The sequence below is a fragment of the Seriola lalandi genome, unplaced genomic scaffold (genome assembly GCF_002814215.2).
Source record: "Seriola lalandi dorsalis isolate HSWRI2012SDOR001 ecotype SW California unplaced genomic scaffold, Sedor1 jcf7180002054678, whole genome shotgun sequence".
Classification (NCBI taxonomy): Eukaryota; Metazoa; Chordata; class Actinopteri; order Carangiformes; family Carangidae; genus Seriola; species Seriola lalandi.
The window spans coordinates 1,764,983-1,790,180 of NW_019525231.1; the positions used below are offsets into that span (position 1 = coordinate 1,764,983).

The 25,198-nt window shown below is 40.5% G+C and overlaps 1 protein-coding gene across 1 annotated transcript; it reads left to right on the top strand.

Annotated features, from left to right (window-relative positions):
• The first annotated feature begins 1,513 nt into the window (after window positions 1-1,513).
• Window positions 1,514-6,195, top strand: rps15a (ribosomal protein S15a). Its single transcript, XM_023422173.1, has 5 exons — window positions 1,514-1,550; window positions 2,450-2,587; window positions 2,908-2,987; window positions 3,365-3,450; window positions 6,063-6,195. Exons 2-5 carry the CDS (start codon window positions 2,455-2,457, stop codon window positions 6,154-6,156), a joined length of 393 nt encoding a protein of 130 aa, XP_023277941.1. The 5' UTR covers window positions 1,514-1,550; window positions 2,450-2,454; the 3' UTR covers window positions 6,157-6,195.
• Window positions 6,196-25,198: the final 19,003 nt, after the last annotated feature.

The window sequence follows — 25,198 nt, forward strand, 5'->3', positions numbered from 1 at the left end:
TACTGAAAGTGTGATTAGATTTTCTCTCATTAAATAATCGACATTCCCTCTCTGGATACTAACTGAGTTGTATTTCGTCCTGAGGTGTGAACAACATTCACATTCTCAACCACAACCTTTTCGTGCTGGTGGAGATAACACCAACTACCACAGAGTCAGGAGGATGCTGCCAAAAAATTAGATTTAAAATAAATAAAAAGGGTCGCTGTCTGCAAGATAAAAGACCTAGATTAGATGTCTTTCTAATTGTCGATGTACATGGACACAGTGTAAGTAAGTTACAGAGACCTATTTGACAAGAGCCAATGAAATAGATCACATCTTGCTACAAACGTCATTTCCTGAGCTCTTTGATGCCTCCTGTTTCCCCCAGAGGAGCCAGTCTCTCTGTCAGCTCTTTCTTTGTAATTGGTCAGCTGTAGAGCAGCACAGAGATCTATGGTAAGCCGGGTGGATTGGCTGTCTCATGTGCTGTGATGGCTGCTGCTATTGGTGATGAAGACCTCATGTTCATTCTGGTGTTTCTACAAGGAAATAAAAAAAAATGTATATATATGAAATGAGCTCTGGCTGTCAGTTATGAAATTCATACACAACTGAGACTAAATAGAGAGAAAGGTTATGTATAAAAACATGTTGTGTTGTGTTGTATAACAATATCAAATATTTTGCTTGGAGTATCAGGTTATTCAGTATGAAATCACTCTTAATGACATTTGCTTTAATACCACACATAATGATTTCTCTTGCGGTAGGTGCAAGTAGTTGGCTTTTGGTTGAAAACCAAAACCTAATTAGTTCTTAATTTCTTAATGTGTGATCAGAACCTGTTGGGTATGGTCCCTAAATATGCAGGGTAAATGCCCCTTACTAAAGATTCCTCTTTAGTTAGGTATGTCCTCCCAAAATCAGGTCAGGTCCCTTTGTAACCACATATTAAGCCTAGATTTAGAACTATATTATGTCTTAAGGATTTTATGATTTTTGTGTCATTGGCTACATGCCTTATAAAGGGCTCTGATATGAGGCACTAAAAAGCTTTTTTTCCCTTTGGTTTCAAATAAATCCACCCAAATAGTTATGGCTAAACCAAATGCATAAGAATGGTGCATGTAGTTATTCATCCTCAGTGCTGGGTGGCGCTGCTTTAAATCTGACAAGTAATTACTAAAGATCGTGTATTGGAAATCTGGTTGCAAGATCAACATTTGAATAAAATGTCTTAATAAAGCATGTTCAGAAAGTTCCTTGTAGAGATGACGGGAGGCTGAGTAAGTATTGAAATATGCTCAATAAAAACTTTCAGATTACATCAAAGTAACGAGGTCATAAGACGAATTACCAAAAACGTACTAAATATTCAAAAACTCTTTGTGGCATTTTATATTATAATGGGCACAGTACAGTAGGCTACGTTACTTATTGACGCGATTAGAGACAGTATTTTCGTGAGGGTGTGGGTCATCTCCACTTGAAAATGTCTTTGATTTTTTTCCCATATTGCATTGCAGTTTCTTTCTACTTCCTCTTTCCGCCATATTGCAGAACCGGTAAGATGTCTTTTTCCACTGTCACCTTCAATCTTTTAAGTATCTAAAGCATCTGAATGTTAAATATTACATTTATTTGACCATCTTGAAGCGAACGGTCATAGTAATGATTTGGGACGATTATCGTTTCGATTATTGAAAAGAATAATTCATATTTGGGCTTCAGATTTCATCTAACAGTCTCTGAACGGCCCTGGGAATCGGTGCGTTCAATGCGCCTTGATGAACTGTTAGCTTAGCGACCACATAAATGTGTTTCCACTCTTAAAATGAGAACTTTAATTTCTCCGGTGATGTCCATGTGCAACACATTTTATGCGCAGCCTGTCCAGTGTTTATCGTTATTTCTGCAAATGTCAGCAAATAGCTTGCTAATGTAGCCGACGAAGCTAGGTAGCTACAGTCTGCTCATGAAGGACCATGCTTTTGTGGGAGTTTCTGTGCATGACTTATTCACTGTATCCCAGTCAAAAAAAGCGGTAACTGCTGTGTGTAATGTTCAGGTGGCATCAGAAAAGCAGTTACTCAACGTCACATATGATTGGTAGCCAAGATGCTAATTGGTAATTGTGATAATTGTAGGCGTTGCGATTTATTAAGTGCTAGCCAGACTGTGCTTACATTTTGAATTACATCTTGACGGTAACATTTTCGGGGGTTGAAATTTGGGTCCTGTTTTGAGTGTGTTCCTGTTTCCATGGAAAAGCAGCTTTCAAGTCTCAATGTGTATGAGGTACATCATGTAGAGATGTGATTAATTTGGACTAGTAAGTATTGACAGGTAGAATGGTTTTGGATCACTGGAATAAGTATGGGATATGTAATAAGGCGGTGCTTAGTTTTATAAAGTTAAAGCTCATGTGTTAATAACCTAATTATTTTCTCCCGTATGTCTGTAGGCATCATGGTGCGCATGAACGTTCTCGCGGATGCTCTGAAATGCATCAACAATGCTGAGAAGCGTGGGAAACGCCAGGTCCTCATCAGGCCATGCTCCAAGGTTATTGTGCGCTTCCTAACCGTCATGATGAAGCACGGTGAGTTATTAGTTCTATTGAGTCTGTGGTGATCTGAAAACACTAAATTATTACTATGGCTACATAATAGTGGCACTGCTTTGGACCAGTTAATATATGTGCTGCTGTAAACCTACTTGAAGGAGGTATTTGTTACTAAAGAGAGGAAGTAAACGTGTCACCATCTAGCTGAAGAGGTTCTTTAAGTAGTGATAATGGTTGTTGAACTCGGTGTCTCAGTTGGATCAAATCTGAGACACTAGCTCATCTTGTCAAAAGGGGGAAGGTCTGGTGTATGTGAGTGTTTATTTAATCTTGATGTTTGTCATTTGTACCCCCAGGTTACATTGGTGAGTTTGAGATCATTGATGACCACAGAGCCGGAAAAATTGTCGTCAATCTCACAGGCAGGCTGAACAAGGTAAAGTCTATTTACCGCATATCCTCTTTAGTTAACACTATTTGTAAGATTGTTTCTAATTTGTCCTGGCGAAGGGTGAACATAAACTACACAGAAAATTTTGATTTTTGAAGTCTCTGTTCTGTATAGCTGTTTGCATCAGTGCCCTCAGGCCAGTCTCTCAAGACTTAAAATGTTTTCTAACTACTGTTATTCTTTTTACTCTGTGCTTAACTGTGTGATGTTAAGTGGTAAATACAATAGCCCCAAACTGAGTGGATTATCAAAGTTAACACAGATGGAACATCTTATTATATTCAACCTGTAGCTTTTTATGTGTTTGGTACCTTGTATGGGTGGAGTGTGAACCAGATGTTGTTGTTTTTTTCCTCTTTCAGTGTGGTGTGATCAGTCCACGTTTTGATCTCCAGCTCAAGGACCTTGAGAAGTGGCAGAACAACCTGCTGCCCTCTAGACAGTTTGGGTGAGAATCCCTGTACACTGACTCTATTGTACAGTTTATAAACTGAAATGTCAAAGTAATGTATGGGTGAGTGAACTGGAAATGAGAGTTAAGACTTGTTTTTAGAGTAAAGCTTGTTGACATTATCAGTCCCAATGGTCTCCAGTCCTGGTCTCTTGATCAGAGTTACAGCAGCGGTGTGAAGTGTGTCCTGTCATCGTGCTTTCTCTTGCTCATCACTCTATAGTGGTTAAGAGAAATTGATACATAGTTGATTTAATCAAGAGATTTATGGATAGTCGGTCAGTTAAGGCTCAGAATCTTAAAATGCCATACATGTCTTGTTTTTGAAAGTAGTGTTGATTTCAACATGTTTTTAAATATTGATCTGCATTGGTAATGCATATCAGTGGCAAAAGTTTCACTGACAGTTTTCTTTTCTACAGCAGTTAATGTTGCCCTAAATACAATTGTTTCAGTGGTTGTCTGTAGGGAGGGGCATCCTTAAGATTTTAACAGCTCATCCGGCTCATCAAATGTGATTCTCAACAACACTTGTATCGCTTCTTTTACTTTAATAGAAAAGAAGCAAATTAAGGACAGAATTGACATTGGTTTATTTATATGTACTGATTTATAAATTAACATTCTTGAGTTTCAAACTGGAACAGCATTATTTAGAACATTTCACAAATGATTACTTCTAATCATTTACCCACATTAGTATAATTTGGTTAACTGTGTCGGTTCCATGCTGTTAGCGTACATGACAAACCTGGGATAACAGATCGAGCCAGGCAGTCATACTGCATTTCTCCATCTGTATGTGATGGACTTCGGCTGGATGTTTCTGCCTTTTCAAGCTAAAGACTTGTTGCACTTGAGTGTAACCACACTTTTGAATGTTTGGTTCACTCGGCCACTGTCACTTAAAGCAGGGTCTCAGTGTTGTGTGCGTGCTTCACGGTACTGCAGTGTGACAATACTACCCCCACCCCTCGCACATAGGCTTTGTGGGAGAGATCCCTCTTCTGGATTGGGACTAGCAAATCAGAAATGGACTTGGTGAAATAAAATGTGCAAGATAACTTTCAGGTTGCAATAATAAATACGAAATCTGTTTTCTTAATTTGTATAGCAGCGAAAGATGAATCCATAACATCAGAGTTTATCAATACTACTGTCTTTTAGTAATTTAGCACATGGGTCTATTAAATACCGGGTTTTCGGTTCCCATCCCTAGTTGTCTGACAGGTCACTGAGTCAGAGGAAGCAAAGATGAATGATGAAAAGAATCTCTCCAGAAGCTGTGCGCTAATGAACACAGGATCACTGCCCTGTAGATACACAGCCACGTCTGGTCTTTTGTGACAGAAATGGTTACTGTTTGACGAAGGGTCTGTCACTCCCTTCATGGTGTTTCCTGTATATTTGTACAAACTGACTGGTATCCATACATCGTACATATTCAAGGAGGCTAAAACATAAATATAGAATGGTTGACTAAATGGGTTTTGTATATACATCGTGGAAATGCCTGAATTAGAGCATAATTGCACATTTGTGGTGGGCAGTTGGCATGACTTGATTTGTATGTGTAATCATCACATGTAGCTCAGACATTGATCATTTATCAACATCAAATCTGAAAAATATGAACTTAAACTAATATTGATTCATTAGGCACCAGGCGTCTGTTCCTCTGAACATGCTGAATTAGTTTTAGTGGTGTTAATTATTTGAAGTAATTTTTTTCAACCCTTCACTGGTACAAGGAGTTCTCTGCGCATGAGTATTAAGTAAAACTTTCTTTGAAGTCTTTATTCTGCATTGTATATTGGACATTTTTGTTTTATTAGAGGATATAGCAGCTACAACAGGGAATGGCATGTAAAGGTCATGAGCTTGACTAAAATGTACATTGAGGATTACAGGGTGTTTATAAAGATGTCATTATGTTTAGATTTAAAATGAAATTTGCATCTCATATCACATTTAGTTTTGATCGCTGCAGTGGGTGCTGGCTGGCTCACGGCTTCAGTGAATAGGTCGCCTGTAGTTGTTCATCAGTGTAGTGACTGGTTTCATGCTTTACTTCCAGAGTTTCACCGGCCTGTTTTTGTTGCTTTTGATTTGTCTGCTCACACCATAATCAGAAAGCTTTTCTGTCTATACACAGCCAACCTGCCTGGAGTTGATTACAGTTCACTGTTGTATATGACGCTCACGTTAGCAGTCTGAGATGCACTAAATGCATCACCCTGCTGTGACCTGTAGACGAAGAGCATCACCCTGTTACACATCTTTCTCTTCTACAGTTGAAATTGTCTTCATATAGTTTATAAACTTGTGTGAAATGCAGGTCATAAAGTTTGTTTTGGTATTAATCACATGGTTCAGTGTGTAACCTCCCCCCCTAAAGTCAATGTTTTCAGAAGCCTCCCCTCCACGTGCTACACTGACAGAGTGAAGACGATTCAAATTAATTTTTTTAAAGTGATGTATTAACTGTTGATTAATTCTGTTGCATGTGAATCATGCTTCACGTACTGCCTGTCTTAATGCTACCTTGAAAACTTGCAGTATGATAGGTTCAGGTAATGCAAATAACATGTTGACTTCTCTTTCCACAGATACATTGTGCTGACCACCTCAGCTGGCATCATGGACCACGAAGAGGCCAGACGGAAACACACAGGAGGCAAAATCCTTGGATTCTTTTTCTAAGATGTAAAGAACTGCAAATAAAAATCCAACCAGGGGAAAGCTGGTCGTCTGCTGTTGACTTATTTCATACAAAAAGGTGTCTGTAGAGGTTCAATAACTGTCCTTTGGACAGGACAAAAATCCTTGGAGAGCACACTAGGGTGTTGGTCGTGTTTGGTAACACAACTTGACAATCTAACTCCTGCAACAACATTTGATTCTGTCCTCAAAATAACAGACATATAAACGTTTGTATAATGGACAAAACATTAAAACATCATACAATAATCAAAAAAGGTACAATGTGCACACTTTCCTGTTGATCAAAAACTCACCAAACACTATTAGGAACACCTGTTCACTTGTTAATTCATGCTATCATCCAATCAGCCAATTATGTAGCAACAAAGCAATGCACACATTCATGCAGGTTCAGGTCAGGAGCTTCACTTAATGTCAAATATAAGTGGGAGAAAAGAATTTCATGTGACTGGCAGAGCGGCACGATCTTCAAAGAGATGCTTATATACAGTGTGGTCCAAACGTTTGAGACCACTTTCCCATTCACTTAAAGTGGTCTCACACTTATGGATCCTACTGTATGTGTGTGTGTGTGTGTGTGTATATGTGTGTACACTAAAGTGACAACATGAAAGAACTGAGACATGAAAATGGAGTAAAACTACAAATAAGATTAATTTTGGGTTTAATGTCAGTTTTAGCTACAAAATGTTAAGCACTATAACACCAGTTTCCAAGGCAACATGAGACAACAAATCTAGAGAGACTAAAGAGACTGCTGGATCCAGGGACCAAACAAGCATGCTTTAAATGTGCAGACAAGATTTAATGGCATTTTTTAAGACTCAAATTAAACGCTTGTTTGACTGTGTAGGCATGAAAAATAACTTTGAACACTAGTAATGAAGTGATGAAAGGAGTTGGAGGAAGGTCATTTATGGTCATTACTTTTCAGCTGATGCTGTGTGTGTGTGTGTGTGTGACTGAGATAGAGAAATACATTCATCAGTCATCCCCCCTATCGCAGCTTATGGGAGGCATGTGGACTCCTGTTGTGACAGCAAAACTGAAGCAAGTGGAGAATTTTATGACATGACCAGGGGACACATCCCAGAGGACCATGTCTATAAAACAGTATGCACCTGACAGCGTACAGAAGTTGTGCTCCTGCCTTCAGACAAACCTCAAATAAGCACATCCATGTAGTAGCTGTCCCCCCCAGTGGCTAGTAAGAGCTGCTACATCTCTGCTACACGGCTGCCAGCTTGTAAAAAGCCCCGGCTTTCTGCCCCTGCAATCCTCTCACTCGTGACCTTTTCAGGGGTCCTCAGCGTATTTTGTCGCGTCCCCAACCTCTTTGGAGTCTGGCTGCTGACCTTGCATTAGACTCTGAAGAGGAGAGGTAACAGGCTGCTAATGCAATAGCTCTGTCCAAGTGCTCCTTGTGGGCTAAGCACACAGACTGATTGCCTCCCTCATGGCTTCACAGCACTTAAGCGCTGCCTTGTAAAGGAAAGAAAACAAATTCTTAACGCTGCTGCTGTTTTAAAGACCGGGGATACCAGCCAGGATACCAAGGTCTGAGAGTTCAGAAGGGCTGGAGAAATATGGCTTTAATGCTCTGTTAGCAGAGAGCCTTTTGACATTAAAGCATTGGGGGTCAGCTGTCTTTGCTGCAAGAAATAAACCAATTATTTAAATAGCTTGTGAGCAATGTTACTACTTGTAGTTTTTTTTCCAACAGGGAGGATGCTTTAGTGTCAAAGAGCTATTTGGCATGCACTGACTGAAAGATGCAGGGGCACGGTCTCCCAAAGAGCAAATTCAACACTGAGTAGGTTAAAAGCACTGACCATATGGTGAAAACCTCAAATGCCCCCTCTCTCCTGTCTCTTATCATATTTCTTTACTTTGAACTTTCTAATGAAACAGAAAAGGCTTAGAAAGAATCTCTGAAACAGCACTTCAGAGCTTTGGATGGTGGCATTTACATACCCTTTCAAGAGGATAATAAGTAATGTACTTGAGTTTCTTATTGCTCATCAAGATTAGTATGTTACCCAATCTTAAATTGCAGGTATAAAATGAAAAGCCATAAGAAACTGAAGAACTCTGAAATGTCAAATAGGGAGTTTGTTACCAAAGGAATTTCATAAAGTATGAAACATTATTTCAGTTATGGTCAGTACTGCTATATCGCGCTTGGTTTATTCATAGTTCAAATTCAACTGTTGAACAGAGCCAAAAACAAAACCAGGCTGATTCAGAAGTTAAAAAAAAAATCTAATTCAAAAGTGCACTGACGTTTTAATGAACACAAATAACTACAAAACCAGCCCTAAAGCATCAACCAACTCTTTCACCTGGTTTATTACATATTTACTGATAATGACGGTAAATATTTTTAATTAATTGATCTTCTGTTAATTTAATAATCCAGTTTTTAGTGGCCTCTAATTGACCCCATTTCCCATGAGCCTCTGACCACAGTGAGGTAAATGTCAGCAGCTCGACAGAATGAAGCAAATCTCAAGTGTCTGTGTCTAGTTCACACGTGGCCAGGATTTTTGAACAGTTAGAGCAGGAGGCTGTTAACAAGAGGACAAGTCGTCAAATTTTAAAACATTTCGTTTAAAAATACTCAATATATAAAACACCCACTGTCTGTAATTATTATTATTATTATTATTATTATTATTATTATTATTTTTATTTAATCAAAAAAAAAAAGTAACTCCCGCTGTTGGACCCACATTGATCACTTTGATGGTTTGTTGTAGTTGTGGACATGTGATCATTATGGCCCCTCATTTATTCAATAATTCAAACATGTGTCCATGTTTTATTAGCACACATTAAATGGAGATATTGAAGTATTAACACAGTTTGGTCAGACACCTGTTTTAGCTCCTAAAGGAGGAAGCAGTAGCCAGAAGGAGCCCTAACTGTAACTGTGAGTAGAGGAAAAGCTCCCGAGGCTTTTAAAAACTGAAAATGGCTTGAGGAGGAAAACACCTGACGTCAGAAACACATCTGAGAGGTCTGCTTCGTTCTTCCAAACCTCCCAGTGTTTGCACCACAGTGATGGAGTCCGCCTGAACACAATATGCCACCGTACATCTGGGGACTCTGGGTCCAGAGCCTGGCAGCCTCCAACATGTCCCTCCAGTATTCACCATATGTCAGCTGGATCCCTCACATATCCCTGAAGGGTTTAAAGCACAACTGTGGAGGAGAAGAGGAGATGTGCAGCTCGCAAAACAAATAGAATACATTAATACAGAAACAAAAAGTCTGTTGTTTGGCCCGCTTTGATAGAGAGCGCCAGGGGCAGAGGGAGCGACAGAGCGACTTGGTCACGTCTTTGCAAGCCTTTGTTGAACGCGTGAGACTGAAAATATTGTACTTATGAAAACATGATGACACATGATGATATGCTTATGTGTCGAATATTTTCTTTGGCACAGAATCTGAGTAACAAACACAATCAAAGGTGGTTGAACCATTTGACCTGCTGGTGGAATATAAAACACAAATCACACACACAGAAATGTATTGGCTGTTGAAACCATTATAAGACACACACACACACACATACACACACACACACACACACACACACACACACACACATTTAAATACTTAGTATATATAGTTTTTAACCATATTTTGCCAAATTTTAAAACAATTTAAACAATGTGTCATTCACTCTTATTTCCCTGCTTCTCTTTACTACTGCCTCTGCTAGAAAGTAGTTCCCATGTTAAACCAACCAACTCTATAAAATGGTATTTTTTTTACTGTATGTCATTAGGAGTGAATTTAAAAAAGCATTTTTTTTAAAATAAATTTTTCTATTTAAAAGCAAGTAAAATTTTCTTGCAGTCTGGCAACAGTGGTATGACTTTTCTTTATGGTGAAAAAAAAAAAAATCCTAAAATAAGACTTTAGTCCAGGTCATTTGTGCCAAGGTGTGGACTCAAGGGAACATACTGAATGAGTTTCCCCAGTGATGAAACAGCACCACTCTATCCACATTGATCTTTGTTCATTCTGTAGACAAAATCTCATCGCCTCGACGAACTCTCTTTGTGACTTGGGGCTGAAAAAGCAGTGTGCTGTGAGATGCTGTGGTCTCTCAGTGTTCTTTCCCAGTGTGATGGCGATGGAGCTGGAGTAAAGCAAATTCACTGCTGCAAATTCCTGGCAGTAAGAAAACATTTTACAGTTGACACCGAGGTCCTTGTGCAAACATCGCACCCATTACCACGGAACAACTGAGGGACTGACCATCAGTCTGGAAACTTATATGCTTCCTGCTAGGGCATCGCTTTTCATGGCGCCCCCACATCCAGCTGTACTGTGGGTAACAGATGGTGTCGGCAGAGGTCTGATACCAGCACTTTTTCTCCCTCCTCTGTTCATAACGTTCCTCTTGCGAACACTTGAGGGCAGTAGAAACATGTCTCATGTTGCGTATCCCTCCTCCGGTCCTCGTCCTCATACTGCATTCAGGCCAGGCTGGTTGGCAAGCAGCAAGACTAATTATGATTGATTCAGAGATAACAGAATTAATATTGGAATAGCAGTAAAAGTATGAAACGTAGATTCATCCAAAAGAAAGAATTCTTTTTTTTATACCCAGTTCTACATTGTCTTCTGCTGCCATAAATCACTTAGCGGGTCACAGTGAAATGAGGGCGAAAAACAAAGACAATTGGAAAAGGGAAAGGGGATGTGCAAAGTGAATTGAGGCAATTTTTTTGCTTATAAATTTATACATTAAATATACTTTTAATAACAAGATCCAAACAGAGTGGGAAACAAAGACTGTTGGATATCAAATCTGACTCACTGACAGGATCTTTATAAGATCTGTTTGAAGAAACAATAAAGCTCATCAGCAAAGTCAGGGTTTTTTCATTCAACTAAAAATGTAATAAAAGGAGAGGAATTATTTAAACTTTGATCAACACCATTCTCTGTCACAACAAATTTGCATTTACAGTGAGAGTCAAAATCAAAAGCAGACAAAAAAAACCTTTGCATGAGTGTAAACAACAACATAAAAGGGATTTCAGTTTATAAGGTTACAGAGTCTCAGGCACGGCTCCTTCTGCACAAACATCTTGTTTATGTTACCGCACTGGTGTTGCAAGAGATCATATTCTGCATTCTACATCCAGCCATGTGATTTATTCCACCACCCAACACGGCTCCAACAGACGCCATATCTACAAAGACCCGAGGAAATTCTGAAATAAATGGTGACCAGCTGAGAAGAAGATATGAAAATGTATCTTTTGTAGAGAGAGAGGGAGAGGAGGACGGTTGTTCCCACCCCAGTACGAAGGAATGCACACATTCCAAGGAGAAATAGAGGGCTGTGCATTGTCATATGGTCATTTCACTGATACACTTATCTCATGTTTTTCACTCTCTGCCCTATCTCTGTCTGTATGCCTTATTTACTAGGGCGAACCAGGGACGGAGGAGCGGTGCTGGTGTATTCACGGTGCGGAGGAGTCTGGTGTGCATATGATGAATGAGATAGTTAGGAAACAGTGAATTTATGGCTGTGAATGCAACCATCCATTCTGCCCTGCAGTCCCTGGCTGTCCCCAAGGGCGTTTTGCTCCTCCGGGTCCCATCGTCGGTGGCTCACTGGGGGGTCCCACCACCACCGCCGCCGCTGCTGCTGCTGCTGCTGCTGCTGCTGAGATGATGCCCAAGTCGTCCAGGTAAACGCTGCAGCAACCAATCCGCCTCCTCCCTCACTGTATGTTAAGCAACGTTTAATTAGCAGGTAATAAACACAAGCTGCTAATGTACGTATAATAACAGGGAGGCCGAGAGGTGCCAGCGAGAGGCTGTTATTAATTAGGCCTCTCATTTGTCCGCTATAGATCACCTTGAGCATTATGGTGCAGTTTGGCCTCTTATGTGGATGATGCCCCGCAGTAAATCACAGTGTAAGAAGTGATTACTGTTCAGGCTTTAATAATTAATGATGAGTGAGTATGTAATGTTACTTAAAGGTTACATATACATATATATATATATATATATATATATATATATATATGTATATATGACATTTTTAACAATAATGTAGCAGCAAACAATTATTTTCTATGGAAAGAAATAGTGGAGTAATGGCGTCCTGGGCAGAGAACAGTCACACTCCCTCTGCTTGTCTTGTAATTGAGCTTCTCTGTTGTTAGTCTTGGTAGCCAGTCTGGTCACACGTGTGACACATGTTAGTGCATGTGAGTCCCTCCCTGTTATACGGTTGCGAGATGGCACGGTGCAGGACGCGACCTTTCAGAATTTCCACCACCGAAGAATACACGTAGAAACCAAAACCAATGATGTCATTTTTTCCCCGTCTGATCTGATTGCATCACATAGGGCCATATGGTGAATGCAACACATGTCACTGCTGCATTTCATTACATTATCAAATGTAATCTGCACCTATTGAACAAGATCGCTGTATTTTTTTTCTTCGTTAGATTTCAGATAACTGTTCGCTGCACCTCCTGCAAGTCCTGAGCTCCGACTTGCATCATATACTTGATAGACATTTTCTGTGCAGTCGCTGCTTCAGGCTCCCATCTGCCAACATCCGAGTCAGTTTATTATTCGCAGGTGGTGAATCATCCTCTTTAAGGTTGTGTATTCTCTGTATCTCAAAAATAAAACACTTTTTCTAGTATGCCCCCTGAACATAAGCGTTTCCTTTATAAAGATTATGAGAATTCCTATCAAAATAAAATAGAGCTTTCTGAAAGCCAAGGATTTTTACTAAATGTGTTAACAGTTTCAACATGCCTCCAAGCATTCTGAAGATTCAGGGCCATTGCAGAATAAAATCCTCACAGCACATACAATCTTATCTCGAAATGCAATGATAGACAAATTGTTTTTAGCCTGGCACCCGTCTTTTACTTCACCATGCTGTCTTATGTTTGCCGTACAACAATCTGCTGTGGGTGCACTTGTTGCTGTTTCGGCATTTCCTGTATTTAGCGACAGTTATTGTGAAATTTGTTGATGCTTTGATCATCGTCTAACACCTGATGGATACACATACACATACATACTTTATGTTAACCCACTCCTCTGACCACGGTGCTCTGCTGCTGAGTGTATTTGTGGTGAGATTTTTCAGTTGGGATGCTTGTGTAATTTGAAACCCTGACACCCTCAACGCACCAGAGACTTTGTAAAAAATGGCATCGCATCCCAATTACATCATCACGTCTTCGCGGGGAAATGAAACCTAAATATCACAGGCCAGGAACAGCGACGAATACTTTGACTTTGTGCTTATTGTGAGTGAAGAACACTTGTAGTCTGAGGGGCCCGTGTGACAAGATGTGTGTGCACGTAACTGCAACTGGAAAGATGTTAGAGTTCTGGGGCACATGTGAATCTTTGTACTTTTATGTGTGTGTTTTTTAATTTATTTATGAAAGTGCATTTGAGTGTTTATGTATTTGTGTGTGTTTGACCAAGAGAGAGAGAGGTAGCAGCTGTAGGAGCCGGGGGGGGCCCCTGGGCTCTAGAAGACGTCAGACCCAGCTGGACGCCTCCAGGGGAGGTCAGGATGTGTTGACAGCTTCCCGAGGCAGATGAGAGAGCAGAAGTGGCTCTGCCTTTCATCTCCAGCGTATGTGGATGTCTCTGAAGATGGCACACAACACATCACATCAGGTTTCTCTGTAATTAACACTTTTCAAGTGTTTGTTGGAGGCTCGATGTGTCTGGTGGAGGACGGAGAGTGCGTGCGTGCAGGTACTGTATGTGTCATCAATTCATGTGAAAATGTCAGAATTTATTTGCAAACGTGTGTGTATCCAGAGCAGATGTGCATCCGTACACACCCTCCTCTTTGACGCCTCATTCGATTAAGAACGCCCTTGGTATTTATGCTCGCATGTGAAAAGTTACCGGGTGGACACAGCTGCTTTCAAAAGAATAACTTCGACTCCATAGTTTCCCCTCATGCAAACGGACATCTTAGAAGAAAACATTTCTGAGCTCACAGGTTTCCCCCTCTGTTTAAGCAGCTGGGTAATGCCAGATATCATTACCCCGCCTGTCTCAGCATCGCTTCATCCTTCTCTTACAGAAAAGATCTACCCACCATCAGCAACTCTGGCCAGTATCATCTATAGCCATGAAACAAAAAAAAAAAAAAAAACAACCTCCAGGTGCAAAGGTCAGAGGCAGCTGTGATCCAGGCAGCCATCCCACAATCTAGGTGCTTTCCTCTTCGCTTGGCAGCCTCCATATTGATTTGATTAGTTGCTAATTAAAACTTGGCAGGCTGGGCCGGGCACAAAGGAGATCGCTCAATTAGCAGGGTGTCAGAGACTCTAATTCTCTCTCTTTCACCCTCTCCCTCTGTCTTTCCGTCTCTCTCTCCCTCCCTGCTCTATCACACATCTCCATTCTGTTTAATGAGTATAAAGGATGAGTGAAAAGGGAGGGAGGATAATTCTCTGAGGAAAGAGATCGAGCACTCTCAAGGAGCTAAAAGCATCCGGCCCTGTAATCCTTAAGCTAATCTTTGCTTAAAGATGCAGTTTGTAAGTTGTAAAGAAAGCGCCGCCTGCCAGTGGACGTTTGTTTGGGCATGTTGCCTCCAGCACGCCTTGATGCTTGCTACCTTCCCTTCTCCTGGCAAGACAACCAAACAACACACAAGCTGTTGCAGTTTTAGTGGCGTGCCTCTGGGAGAAGGAGTTATGAGCTTTAAGATCCTCTTTTTGTGTTTGTCAAGACACCAGATTTTCAAAGCTCCATAGATGGGAATAGTGTTCTATTATGAAGGCTGTTTCCGCAGAGGAGTTTCTTGCTGCTCATTTCATGGTGACATTTGAGATATTCTTCTGAACGTACATCTCGCAAACTGTGTCTTTGAGGAAACATCTGTGTTAGAATAACAAGCCGCTGCCCCAGGTCCTTTGGGGTTGAATGTGCTCCTTGCTGAATTCATCCTTTTATCCAAAATGACTGCCTGCCTGCTCTCTTAGATCCTTGTCTGTCTCTGTCTGCAGCCTACAGGAGAGGAGGAGGTAAACACTGTAATACCATTTTTATCGGAGAGATTCCTTTAGGGCGAGAAATCTGGTCAATTCGAGGCTGCAGGTGGACACGCTTTGGCATGTGCGGACTCTTTGCATCGTTTGAAATATGTGTCCTCTAATTTGTTCAATTTGTAAACCACATGCAGTGGAATATATGGTGCAGAGAGGAAGGCAAGAGGGATGTCTAACTAGGACTATTTGTTTACGTTGTTATCAGTTAGCAGCAGGAGTCTTGGCTTTTCTGATTCTTCTTTGCTTCCAGCGACTGCATCTCCAGAGTCAGCTCCCACATGGACCCCGGCTTTTCAGTCAGCTCCCCACCAGCTTAACAAGGGAAAGTTATCATTGCCAAAATGGAGTTAGATACTGTATGTGACTGTAATGTATGTTGACAAATACAGACACACAGACTCACGGGGGATGTCTTCTATAGGAGGAAGAGCTGTTATAGATTTCAAGACGGATAAGAAAATGTTTAGCTGAAGGAAGGAATAAAAGAATCAGAGAGCAAAGGGCAGATGGATTTTATAAATCATTCAACATATCTTGTTTATGTAACACATGAACTTAGTTTTGATCGCTTTATAAGCCTGTAAGGCTGCAAATGAAGAACACCTCCCAAACTCACACCCACACACACAAATACATAACAGCTCTCCTAAATGTCTGTATTGTTAAGCCTGGCTGTCATCATCCTCCTGCTCTTGGCAAACTGGACAGGGCCTGCATTCATTAGTCAACTTCATACTCTTATATAATATTTACAAGCAGCAGTTTATGTGACTGCAGAGCCCGGGTGCTTCCAGTGAAGACTGGTCGGGGCCACGACTGCAGGAGAGCTGGCTCACCTCGGACCTGATTGACTGTGGCTTTTATACTGGTCCTTCATTTTGCAGCGCAGTCTAAAATATCAGCAGTCGCCAGTTGCTGGTGCCAATGACAATTGCTCATAGACTGGCACCGATTAGCTTTGAATAAGCCTGAATAGCAACCTGGCCTGTGGCGTACATAGTAGGCTATTGTGTGATGACTGGATGCACACTGGGAGGATATACCCCAGACATGCATGGATAATGTGTAGAGATTAGTCCTATCATTCACACAAAGGTACTCCTACAGATTATATTACTGCCATGAACAGCTGAGAACAATATAGCGATAACATGAGGAAACTGACTAATCTAGATTTCTCATTATCATAATATTGTGATGTAGCTTAAATGTAATGTTCTCTCAATCAGCATCTCTCTACGGGAGACAGGTTCCCTACGTGAGTACTACATTTTATGGCAAAGTTTGAACTGTTTCGGTCGTTTCATATGAGAGATTTGTGTATTTGTGTTTTGGTCTGAGCTCTTTTTACTGGTTTAAGGAGGGCGAGGCTCAGATGGAAAAAGGTGATGTCAAATACTTCCCTGCACCAATCAGACTTCAGCATGGATAAGAACTGGATACCAGACTCTAAGATGGCACCTTTTCATTTCAATGAATGTCGCCCTCCCAGTGCATAAGCCGTAAACTGGGTTTACGTGCTGGCCCTGCCCAAACCATCCTGCTCTGCCCATAGACTTTACACTGAGATGCTGTTACGCACATACAAGTGGCTTCTCTGAGTGATTGTCTGCAGGGAAAATACTTCTTATGATCTTAATTACTTATAATCTTTATAATTAACACCAAAAGTTAATATTTTCCCCCATCTTTAACTCCGATAGTTGCTTATTTGGTCATGAATATTGAATTTCAAAGAGAAAAACTTGAGATTTGAAATCACGTTTTTAGGCCATAATTAGACTGTTGTAGCTGTGTAAAATCAACAGTGTAGTTAAATCCAAATGAGTAAATTAGTAATTGCCTCTCAAAAATATATTGCCTGCAAAATTTCCTCAGAAAATAACAGTCATCCCCAACATTTAATCACTTTACAATAACAGGAAATTCAGGCATTGTTATTATGACAATGTTGGCCCATCTGTATCACAACGGTTCAGTTTACCCAAGTTAAAATTAAAACAAAATTAAAAAAAATAAAGAAGTGGTGTAATCTAGTCATTAGGTTCAATTTGCCCAGGCTTTGGAATTTCTGCTGCTCTAGTTGAGATGAATGTATTTTCTTATGGTCACCTCTCTGAAAAAAAATATCCACAGCAAGAGTAGTTTCAGAAACAATGTCTCCATTACTCTGGAAACTCCCCAGAACCAACTCTCAAGAAATTTCACTGGAACAATTTTTTTCAGTAAAAAGCTGTTCCAATGAAAACTGTGGACAGTGAGGACGTTTCCGTTTCTCCGTTCTGCTTTAGGTCAGTTGTGTGTAAATGTAACGGGTCATAAAAACACAGATGAGAACACCGGAGCTGTAAAGTTACTCTGGGTGCTCATCATCTTAGTATAAAAATAAAATCTCACAGAATATCAAAGTGTGTGTGTGTGTGTGTGTGTGTGTGTGTGTGTGTGTGTGTGTGAGAGAGAGAGAGAGAGAGAGAGATTGTATGGGTACACTGGAGATGGCATGAGAAACAGCAGGCTATGTACAAAAAGAGAAACTAAAAGCAAACATAAACCGAGAAGTGTGCGTGCGTGTGTGTGTTTGTATGTGAGGGTGCGTGTGTCAGGTGACAGAGAGGGATGGGGACATGGGCAGGTCCTGGTAATGAAGGACTGATAAGTCCCTATTTCCTGGGCCTGGGTTAATTGTGCCCACAGATAAAGGGTAATAAATTGTCACAGGGTAATGGCAGGAGCCTGGGCTGGGCCCTGTTCCACATTCATCATGACTGACTGGGCTGCGGAGCCCGGAGAGCAGGCAGGACTGAAAGACTGGTGGAGCCTGGCAGGCAGGGAGAGAGGAAAAGAGGAAGAAGAAAACCTCACAGGGCTGAAAGAGGATATGATATTTGTCTGTCTGACTTACAAAGGCATCTGCAGCAGGCTGTGTTGTGCTGGAGCAAAGACAAGAGATGACCTGGTAATGGAGCTTAAAAGAAAAATGAGAGGAAGATATAGCAGATACTGTGAGGTAGATAATTTGAATATTCTAGCATTAAAGGATTAATAAAACATGGTCTTATCATCACCTTCAGACACAATGTATCCCAATTCTTTACCACATAAACTGGCTGTAAACAGCAGTAGTGGAAGAAATACTCTCATCCTTTTCTTAAGTAAAACTACCATAAAAAATAAAAGTAAAAGCCCTGTATTCAAATCCTACTTAAGCACAGCTGAAGTATCATCAGAAAAATAAACATAAAATAGCAAAAGTAAAATGATTAATTCTAAAGTATTATGATATTATCATACACAACCTTTGTTTGTTAATACATACAAATAGCATTTTACTGTTGTAGTTTGAGGCTCCATGCCTGTGTTAACTAATTCATGTACTCTAGGCAAGTTTAAATGTTTAATTATGCGTTTTATTTTATTATTGCAACATTTTTTTTAATGTAAAATATTAATCTGAGAAGAGACTTCTAACCAGAGATATTTGAAAAGGAATAAAAACTGAAATGCTATGGAGTAGAAGTATTATGAAGCATAATATGTCCCCAAGTATCTCAAAATTGTAAAAATTGAGATTTATGTACTACTTAATGGTATACTTTTTTGCTGTTAGTATAAATTAAATGAATGTACTTGATTTGCTCTGACGGGAAATGATGCCATATGTGACAGTAGCTGACAGATTTCAAGCAAGAAAATTAATATATATATATATTTGTTTTTTGTTTCCCAAGATCCACCATGAGCTGCCATTCCTTTGTGCATTGCATTATTTCAATCAGGAGAGGCTAATAAGAAGAACAAGAGAGTATGAGAATTCAAGTAGAATGAAATTCATTGTGAACAGAAGGATTAGACTTTGGCACTTAGACCTCGGCAGGAAGTGGATCACCATGGACGAGATCCATAGGTTTAAGAGGAATCTTCCCCCAGAGTCTAGACACTGGTGGTGGTGATGAGGAATGGAGCTTGTGAATGGGAAGGTCTTCATGAGGGAAACTTCTGATTGGATGGTTTGATTGGAGATGATCTGGTGTCTATGGTTGTGGTGGAGAAGGGGTGGAAGTGGGTCGCAGAGTCTTTGTGGTGCTGCAATGACAGCTGAATGACAGCAGAGAGAGAGACAATTTTTAAAGTTTGACAGCTTACAGGTGGTTGGCTGAAGGCCACCATGTACGGTTGTGATTGGGCGAAGACGTGAATGAGTGGGTGGAGCTTATAGATAGTGGGAAACGTTGCTTGTGACTTAGAAAGCATGCGCAAGGAGATAGTCTTCCTGACTGAAGTTTCACTAAGCTTCATTAGACAATAATGAACATCAACAGCAAATTAATTCTTTAAAATAATTTTTTTTCTGATCTACACCCGTGTAACTTGTCTTCTTGCTGCAGTGATGTAGTACTACAGGGTGTGGTCGGTACACTGTGACATCACTGCTGGGTGTGGTTACAGATGTAGTAGAGCACAGTGCTGACCACACCCAGCAGACAAACAACAGACAGTTATACACTGTTTTTCAGCCTGGCATTAAGTTTTTATTTGTGTTCTCTAAGCATTCCTAATTCTTTCACTCACTCACTCACTCACTCACTCACTCACTCACTCACTCACTCACTCACTCACTCACTCACTCACTCACTCTAATCTGGACTCAGAGGTGTGTTGATGGTATGGTGACACAACACACAGAAATAAACACAGAGGATGAAGCAATATGTTTATCTATTAAAGCCAATATTCATTATTATTATTATTACTCATTTAGCCTGTGATTAGTGTGAGCGTCCAGGCAGTGCTGGTGCACAATGTAGTGCGGTTGCATTTCAGTTTACAGTGTACCGCAAAGAAGTTGAAAAACCTTGTGCTTCCAGTGTCTGTAATTGTTTTCAGATTTTCAGCTATTGCAAGATTATGTGTGAGGAAATGATGTGACCCACTGGACTCATAAAACTTTTCCAGAGTTGATTGGATAATGTCAAACATGCATTTTCATTTCTCATTCAAATAACAAGGTTGATTCTTAGTGTTTGTGTGTGTTTGTATGTATATACAGCAATCAGTCACAACATTAAAACCAATTAGTGGTTTTAATCGGTGTGTATTCAGAGCAAACAGTCACACATGACATCAGTGAGATGTAGTTCATTACACAGAGAAACAATTCACAGTGTATGTTTTAGTGGGACTCAGTGTGCCACCTTGCCAGCATGACAGATCACTTCTTCACACTGAGAGATTGTGGTGGTTGGAGGTTGGTGCAGAGGCTGATGAATGATGCATCCCACACATTATACAGCAGAGCTGCTCCCACAGAGGAAGTTGATGTCCCCACCATTCGATGATGGCAGTCATGCATCATGACATATGATGTGTGTACAAACAGTAAGCACATAGGCTGGAGCTATTGTTCCTTTTATGTGGGTCACACCCGGCATACTGGGGTGCAGCGGGGGAGAAAGGACGTTTTTCATGCAACCCATAAAGGAAGGAAAAACAACGCCCTTGAGACGTGACTTCATGTCTCACAGGGAATCACCACACAGAGTTATGTGGTACATGTCCGTGACATTGAACCATGAGAAAAGTTGCGCTCTTATGTTGTTCTTCCTTTTGTATCCTGCATTTGGTCACATTTTCCCCTCCGACTATTCTCTTTTCATCTCATGTTGCCGACCAGGAACGTAAAAGTGGCATTTAACAAGTAGTAAAATTGTGTTTAAAGCAAAATAGAATTTGCATTGGAAGTGCAAGCTTTAAATTTTTGTCATTTGGTCTGTGTATCTCCCCAGGGGAGAAATCAGGACTTGGAGAAACTGTGATTTGAGACACGCAGTTGTCACAGCGCCACTTTCATCACTTACAGTGAGTCTATTTAAAAATATGATGGCCAGGATTATTTAGGTGATTCATAATAGATTCATTTTTGAAAAGATGTAGAAAAGAAGCTGAAATTAAGGGTAAAAAAAAAAGAGATGATATATAGACGACAATAGAAGACAGGAACAAGAAAAACTGAAAACATGAGCAGAATAATTTAAAAAATGACTGGTGAAATTTCACATGATCGGTTGGCGTCGGTGAAACTGTGTGAACTTATTTTCCTGTTAACGACTGAGCTATGTTAATGACTGACAGTTAGCAACACATCGCATGTGTAAGAGATCCACGAATGGGGGACTCACTCGTAAAACAAATATATAAATATAAATTTGTGGCCAGTTTTTAAAGGTTTACATCTTCAGAGGTCTTTTTATAGGATTTCTTGACAATAACAAAAATGTATAATACTGCTAAGTATTATTAGTATACCAAGGTATGTTTTAACTGTTTGTTTTTTGGTTAAAGAATAATAATAATAATAATAATAATAATTACCTAGTTAACAAGCTTAGCTAACAAGCCATGTACAGTGGGCGCAGACACTGATACCTGTTAATTAGTGCTAACATATAAATAAAATAATACTAGAATTTCACTCACCACAAAGAACTGTAGCACAAACTGTTTCTGGTTTCTGCAAGTGTCAATTGCACCAAAAAAAACCAAATGGTTAAACGTACCTTGGTCATTCTCTTAAACAACTAAACAACTAGATAATGAGAAGAGTAGAGAAATAAAGAGAAAAGAGAAGCTGAAACATAAGAAGAGAGTCAGTTGTTTTCGACAAAAAAAAAAAAGCTAGACTGGAGGGGAAAAGAATTTCACAGTACAAAGGAGATGACAGTGGATATCTAGGGAAAGAGAAGGAGATGAAAGTTAAAAAAAGGAAAGCGAGAAGATGGAAAGCCGATGAATGCTCAAATTCATTTGTTCTCCGCTTCTGTCTACCTGGTTGCACACACCTTCTCTCCGCTCCACCAGTCAGTGTTCACAGCTATAAATCTTAGAGTGACATCTTGGCCGGCGAGTCCCACGTAAACACGGCCGGCGAAATGTCAGTGCAGAAGGCAGACAAGCCTGACTTAGGAAGAGGGAGAGTAGAGGCAGTAATGTCACCACACTTTAACACACCCGCCATCAGTCTTCATGACATTTAAGAGATCTATCCCTCGATCCCTCTGGCCATGGCACACAAAGGGGAAGTTGGGAGAGGAGGCTGCGAGGACCTGATGAGTCAGGGGGTTTAATGGGTGGGATCTGATCACAAACAACAGGCTCTTGCCCTCACTTTATGTGTATTTTCTCTTGTTATACCAGTCAGCAGCTTTCCTAGCCTTACAACTTAACAGCAACACATTAAAAACAAGAGGAAGAGCTTGATCTGGAATGTAAATCCATGACGTATTTTTATTGTTATTTTAACAACCATTTTCTTTTCTTTTACAACCTTCTCCCTAATCCAGGCAGGTCATTTAAGAACACATTCCCCACACAACACTCATGCTTGTCTTTGAGTTTTCAGCTTAACTCTCTCCATCTCTGCATTAAAACAGCACTGAGCGCAGTCTGACCTCTCAGGCCACAACATTCACATCCTTTTTCTCATAACCCCACAGTCAACTTGTCAGAAAGTACAGTAAAGGCTGTTTGGAAATCACAAATATCCAAACGCTAAATAATTGATGACAAATTAAAAAACGAAATCACTTGAAATTCTGCCATCCACCTTCTCCTCTGACGTTCGTTCTTTAACCGCCCTCGCTGCTGCGTACGGGGTTGTATCGATTTCTAAATGAATAATTGAGGAAGTAGGCTTAACTGCCCTTTTCAAATCTCCCTGGCCTCCTCTCTGATTCACTTCGCCTCCCTGCTTCTCGTCTTTCTCCCCCACTGATCTACGTCTTCCCCTTATCGTGCCATCTCCTCCCTTCTCACCTATTCCTCTTGTACCCTTTTCTCTCCTCATCTGACATTCCCTTTCCCTCCTTCTCCCTTTCTTTCTCCCTTTCCTTCCCGCTCCTCTCCTCCTCTTGCACTGCTGATGTGGATCCTATTCTGTGACAGGTTGTCCAGGAGGGAATGGGTTGCTCGCATGGCTGGCCAGCCGGCCTCTGCGTATCATCCGTCAGCAAGACACGTTGTTGTTTTAGAGTTCTGCTGGGAGCTGTCTCCTTGTCTCTGTCTCTTTCTCAGTTGCTTCACACACAAACACACACACACACACACACACACACAAACACACACACACACACACACACACACACAGACACACACACTCCCTTGTCTCTCTCTGTCTCCATCTCTATGCCTACTTCTCAGGCTCCCTCTGTTTCCCCTCCTACTTCTTTCCACTGTACATCTTAACTCAAATATACAGCTGATCAGCATTTTAAAATCGACCTAGGGCTCTTTGCTCCGAGTGAATCCATGGCTGTGTGAGACTGAGACTGAATAATCCTGATATGTTAATTCAACAGAGTGGGCTTGGAGAAAAAAAAAGCTGTTTTGTTTTAGGATAAAAGCTGTTAGAAAAAAAAGCCTCCTGAGCAGGTGTTTCAGTTTAATAAATGGCAGCTTTTTTACAGGTGTATTGATTCTTTTCAGTGTGATATTGTGTTGTTTTTGTGTTATCTACAGGAGGCTCAGACAACTTAAAATGTTGACTAGTTTGAACGTAGGCCTGCATAAAAGTTGGCACTGGCAGGACATGACCATGCTTTCCATTAACCTACACAAATCCTGGGTTCAGTTCAACGATTAGGGACCAAATTAGAGCAAATTCAGTCATCTAATGAATAAAAATATCACAAGTAGCACTGAATATGAATCAAGCATTACTGACTATATGGAGAGTGTTATGGGAAAAAATGGACAACAAATAATATCCTTCCTGCAGTAAAAAAGAAATAAAGCTGCCAACCAAAGGCAACTAAAACTACTTGGTTAAAGCTGCACTGTGACCAGGTGTGTGATGCTCTTTGTTTACGCACTGGAGCGCACCATGCACACACACGGTTAAGTTGTGGCTCTTTCTCAAGATAATGTAACCACAAGTGGCAAAGTTACATACATAAGTCAACTATACCAGACCACATGATCAAATGTTAGACGTCTAGCTAAGTAGTATTAGATAATATAGTAGTTTGTAATTAGCGTGGCATTAAGCAGCACAGGGGAATGCGTTTGTGTTTTGAATGATTTCATTAAGAAAATGAAGCCAGCTTTTTATTGGCATGTGCTGTGATTTTTGGCAGGTGTTTGTTGTCAAATTGATGAAGGTGTTTTCTGAATCTGTAGTGCGTTTGTGTCTTTGCATGTCTTTTCTTAAGTTGCAGTGCGTTGACCTCAAGGCCTCTGTACAAATGGGTCGCAAGAACTGGGATATTTACGTTACTCACTAGTATGTAGCTAGCTAATGACCAGCCATAAAGCTGGATAACTTCCCTTATAATTTTACTTGTTGGAAAACGTATGTGTTAATGGAGTGTCAGTTTGATATGGACATTTTTCCCATGTTAAGAATGATGTAATTTTTTTTCGCAGCCTGGAAATAACCCAAATAAAACAGCTCCTAAAACAGCATCAGCACAGCATCACATCCTGCATTGTATGTCAGTTGCTGTCCAGGGACATTTCGCTGCAGCTTGTTATCACTGTTTAAAGTAGCACTATTAAACTCACCGTTCTTGTTAATGGGTTTGAAATAAACATAAGACAGAAGATCGCTGTGAAAGAGAGATACTGTCCCTTTTTTCTTGAAATTTAGGGTGGTATAACCTGGAGTCCTTGAACTACTGTGATGATGATCCAGCAACAGTTTGTAATCTAAATTTGTGAGTGTGTGGGACTGACACAGTTGAACTCTTCGGGACACACAGGGCGAACTGGGGAGGCTGGGGGAATTAAACTGCCAGACTTGTGTTTTCTATGCTGGTTTCCCCACTGGTCTTCATGATTTGGGTCCAGACTTTGAAATGTATGACTAGCACTGAACCAACCAGCATGATAAAAAATGACAGTTGCTTGTATTTCTTCAAAGAAAATGAGATCTATGTCCA

Bases quoted from the DNA above. Each gene is read 5' to 3' on its own strand.
- rps15a (XM_023422173.1), top strand. From the start codon at position 2,455: ATGGTGCGCATGAACGTTCTCGCGGATGCTCTGAAATGCATCAACAAT. The intron at 2,988-3,364 runs GTAAAGTCTATT...TTCCTCTTTCAG, and splicing joins TCACAGGCAGGCTGAACAAG to TGTGGTGTGATCAGTCCACG. The intron at 3,451-6,062 runs GTGAGAATCCCT...CTCTTTCCACAG, and splicing joins CTGCCCTCTAGACAGTTTGG to ATACATTGTGCTGACCACCT.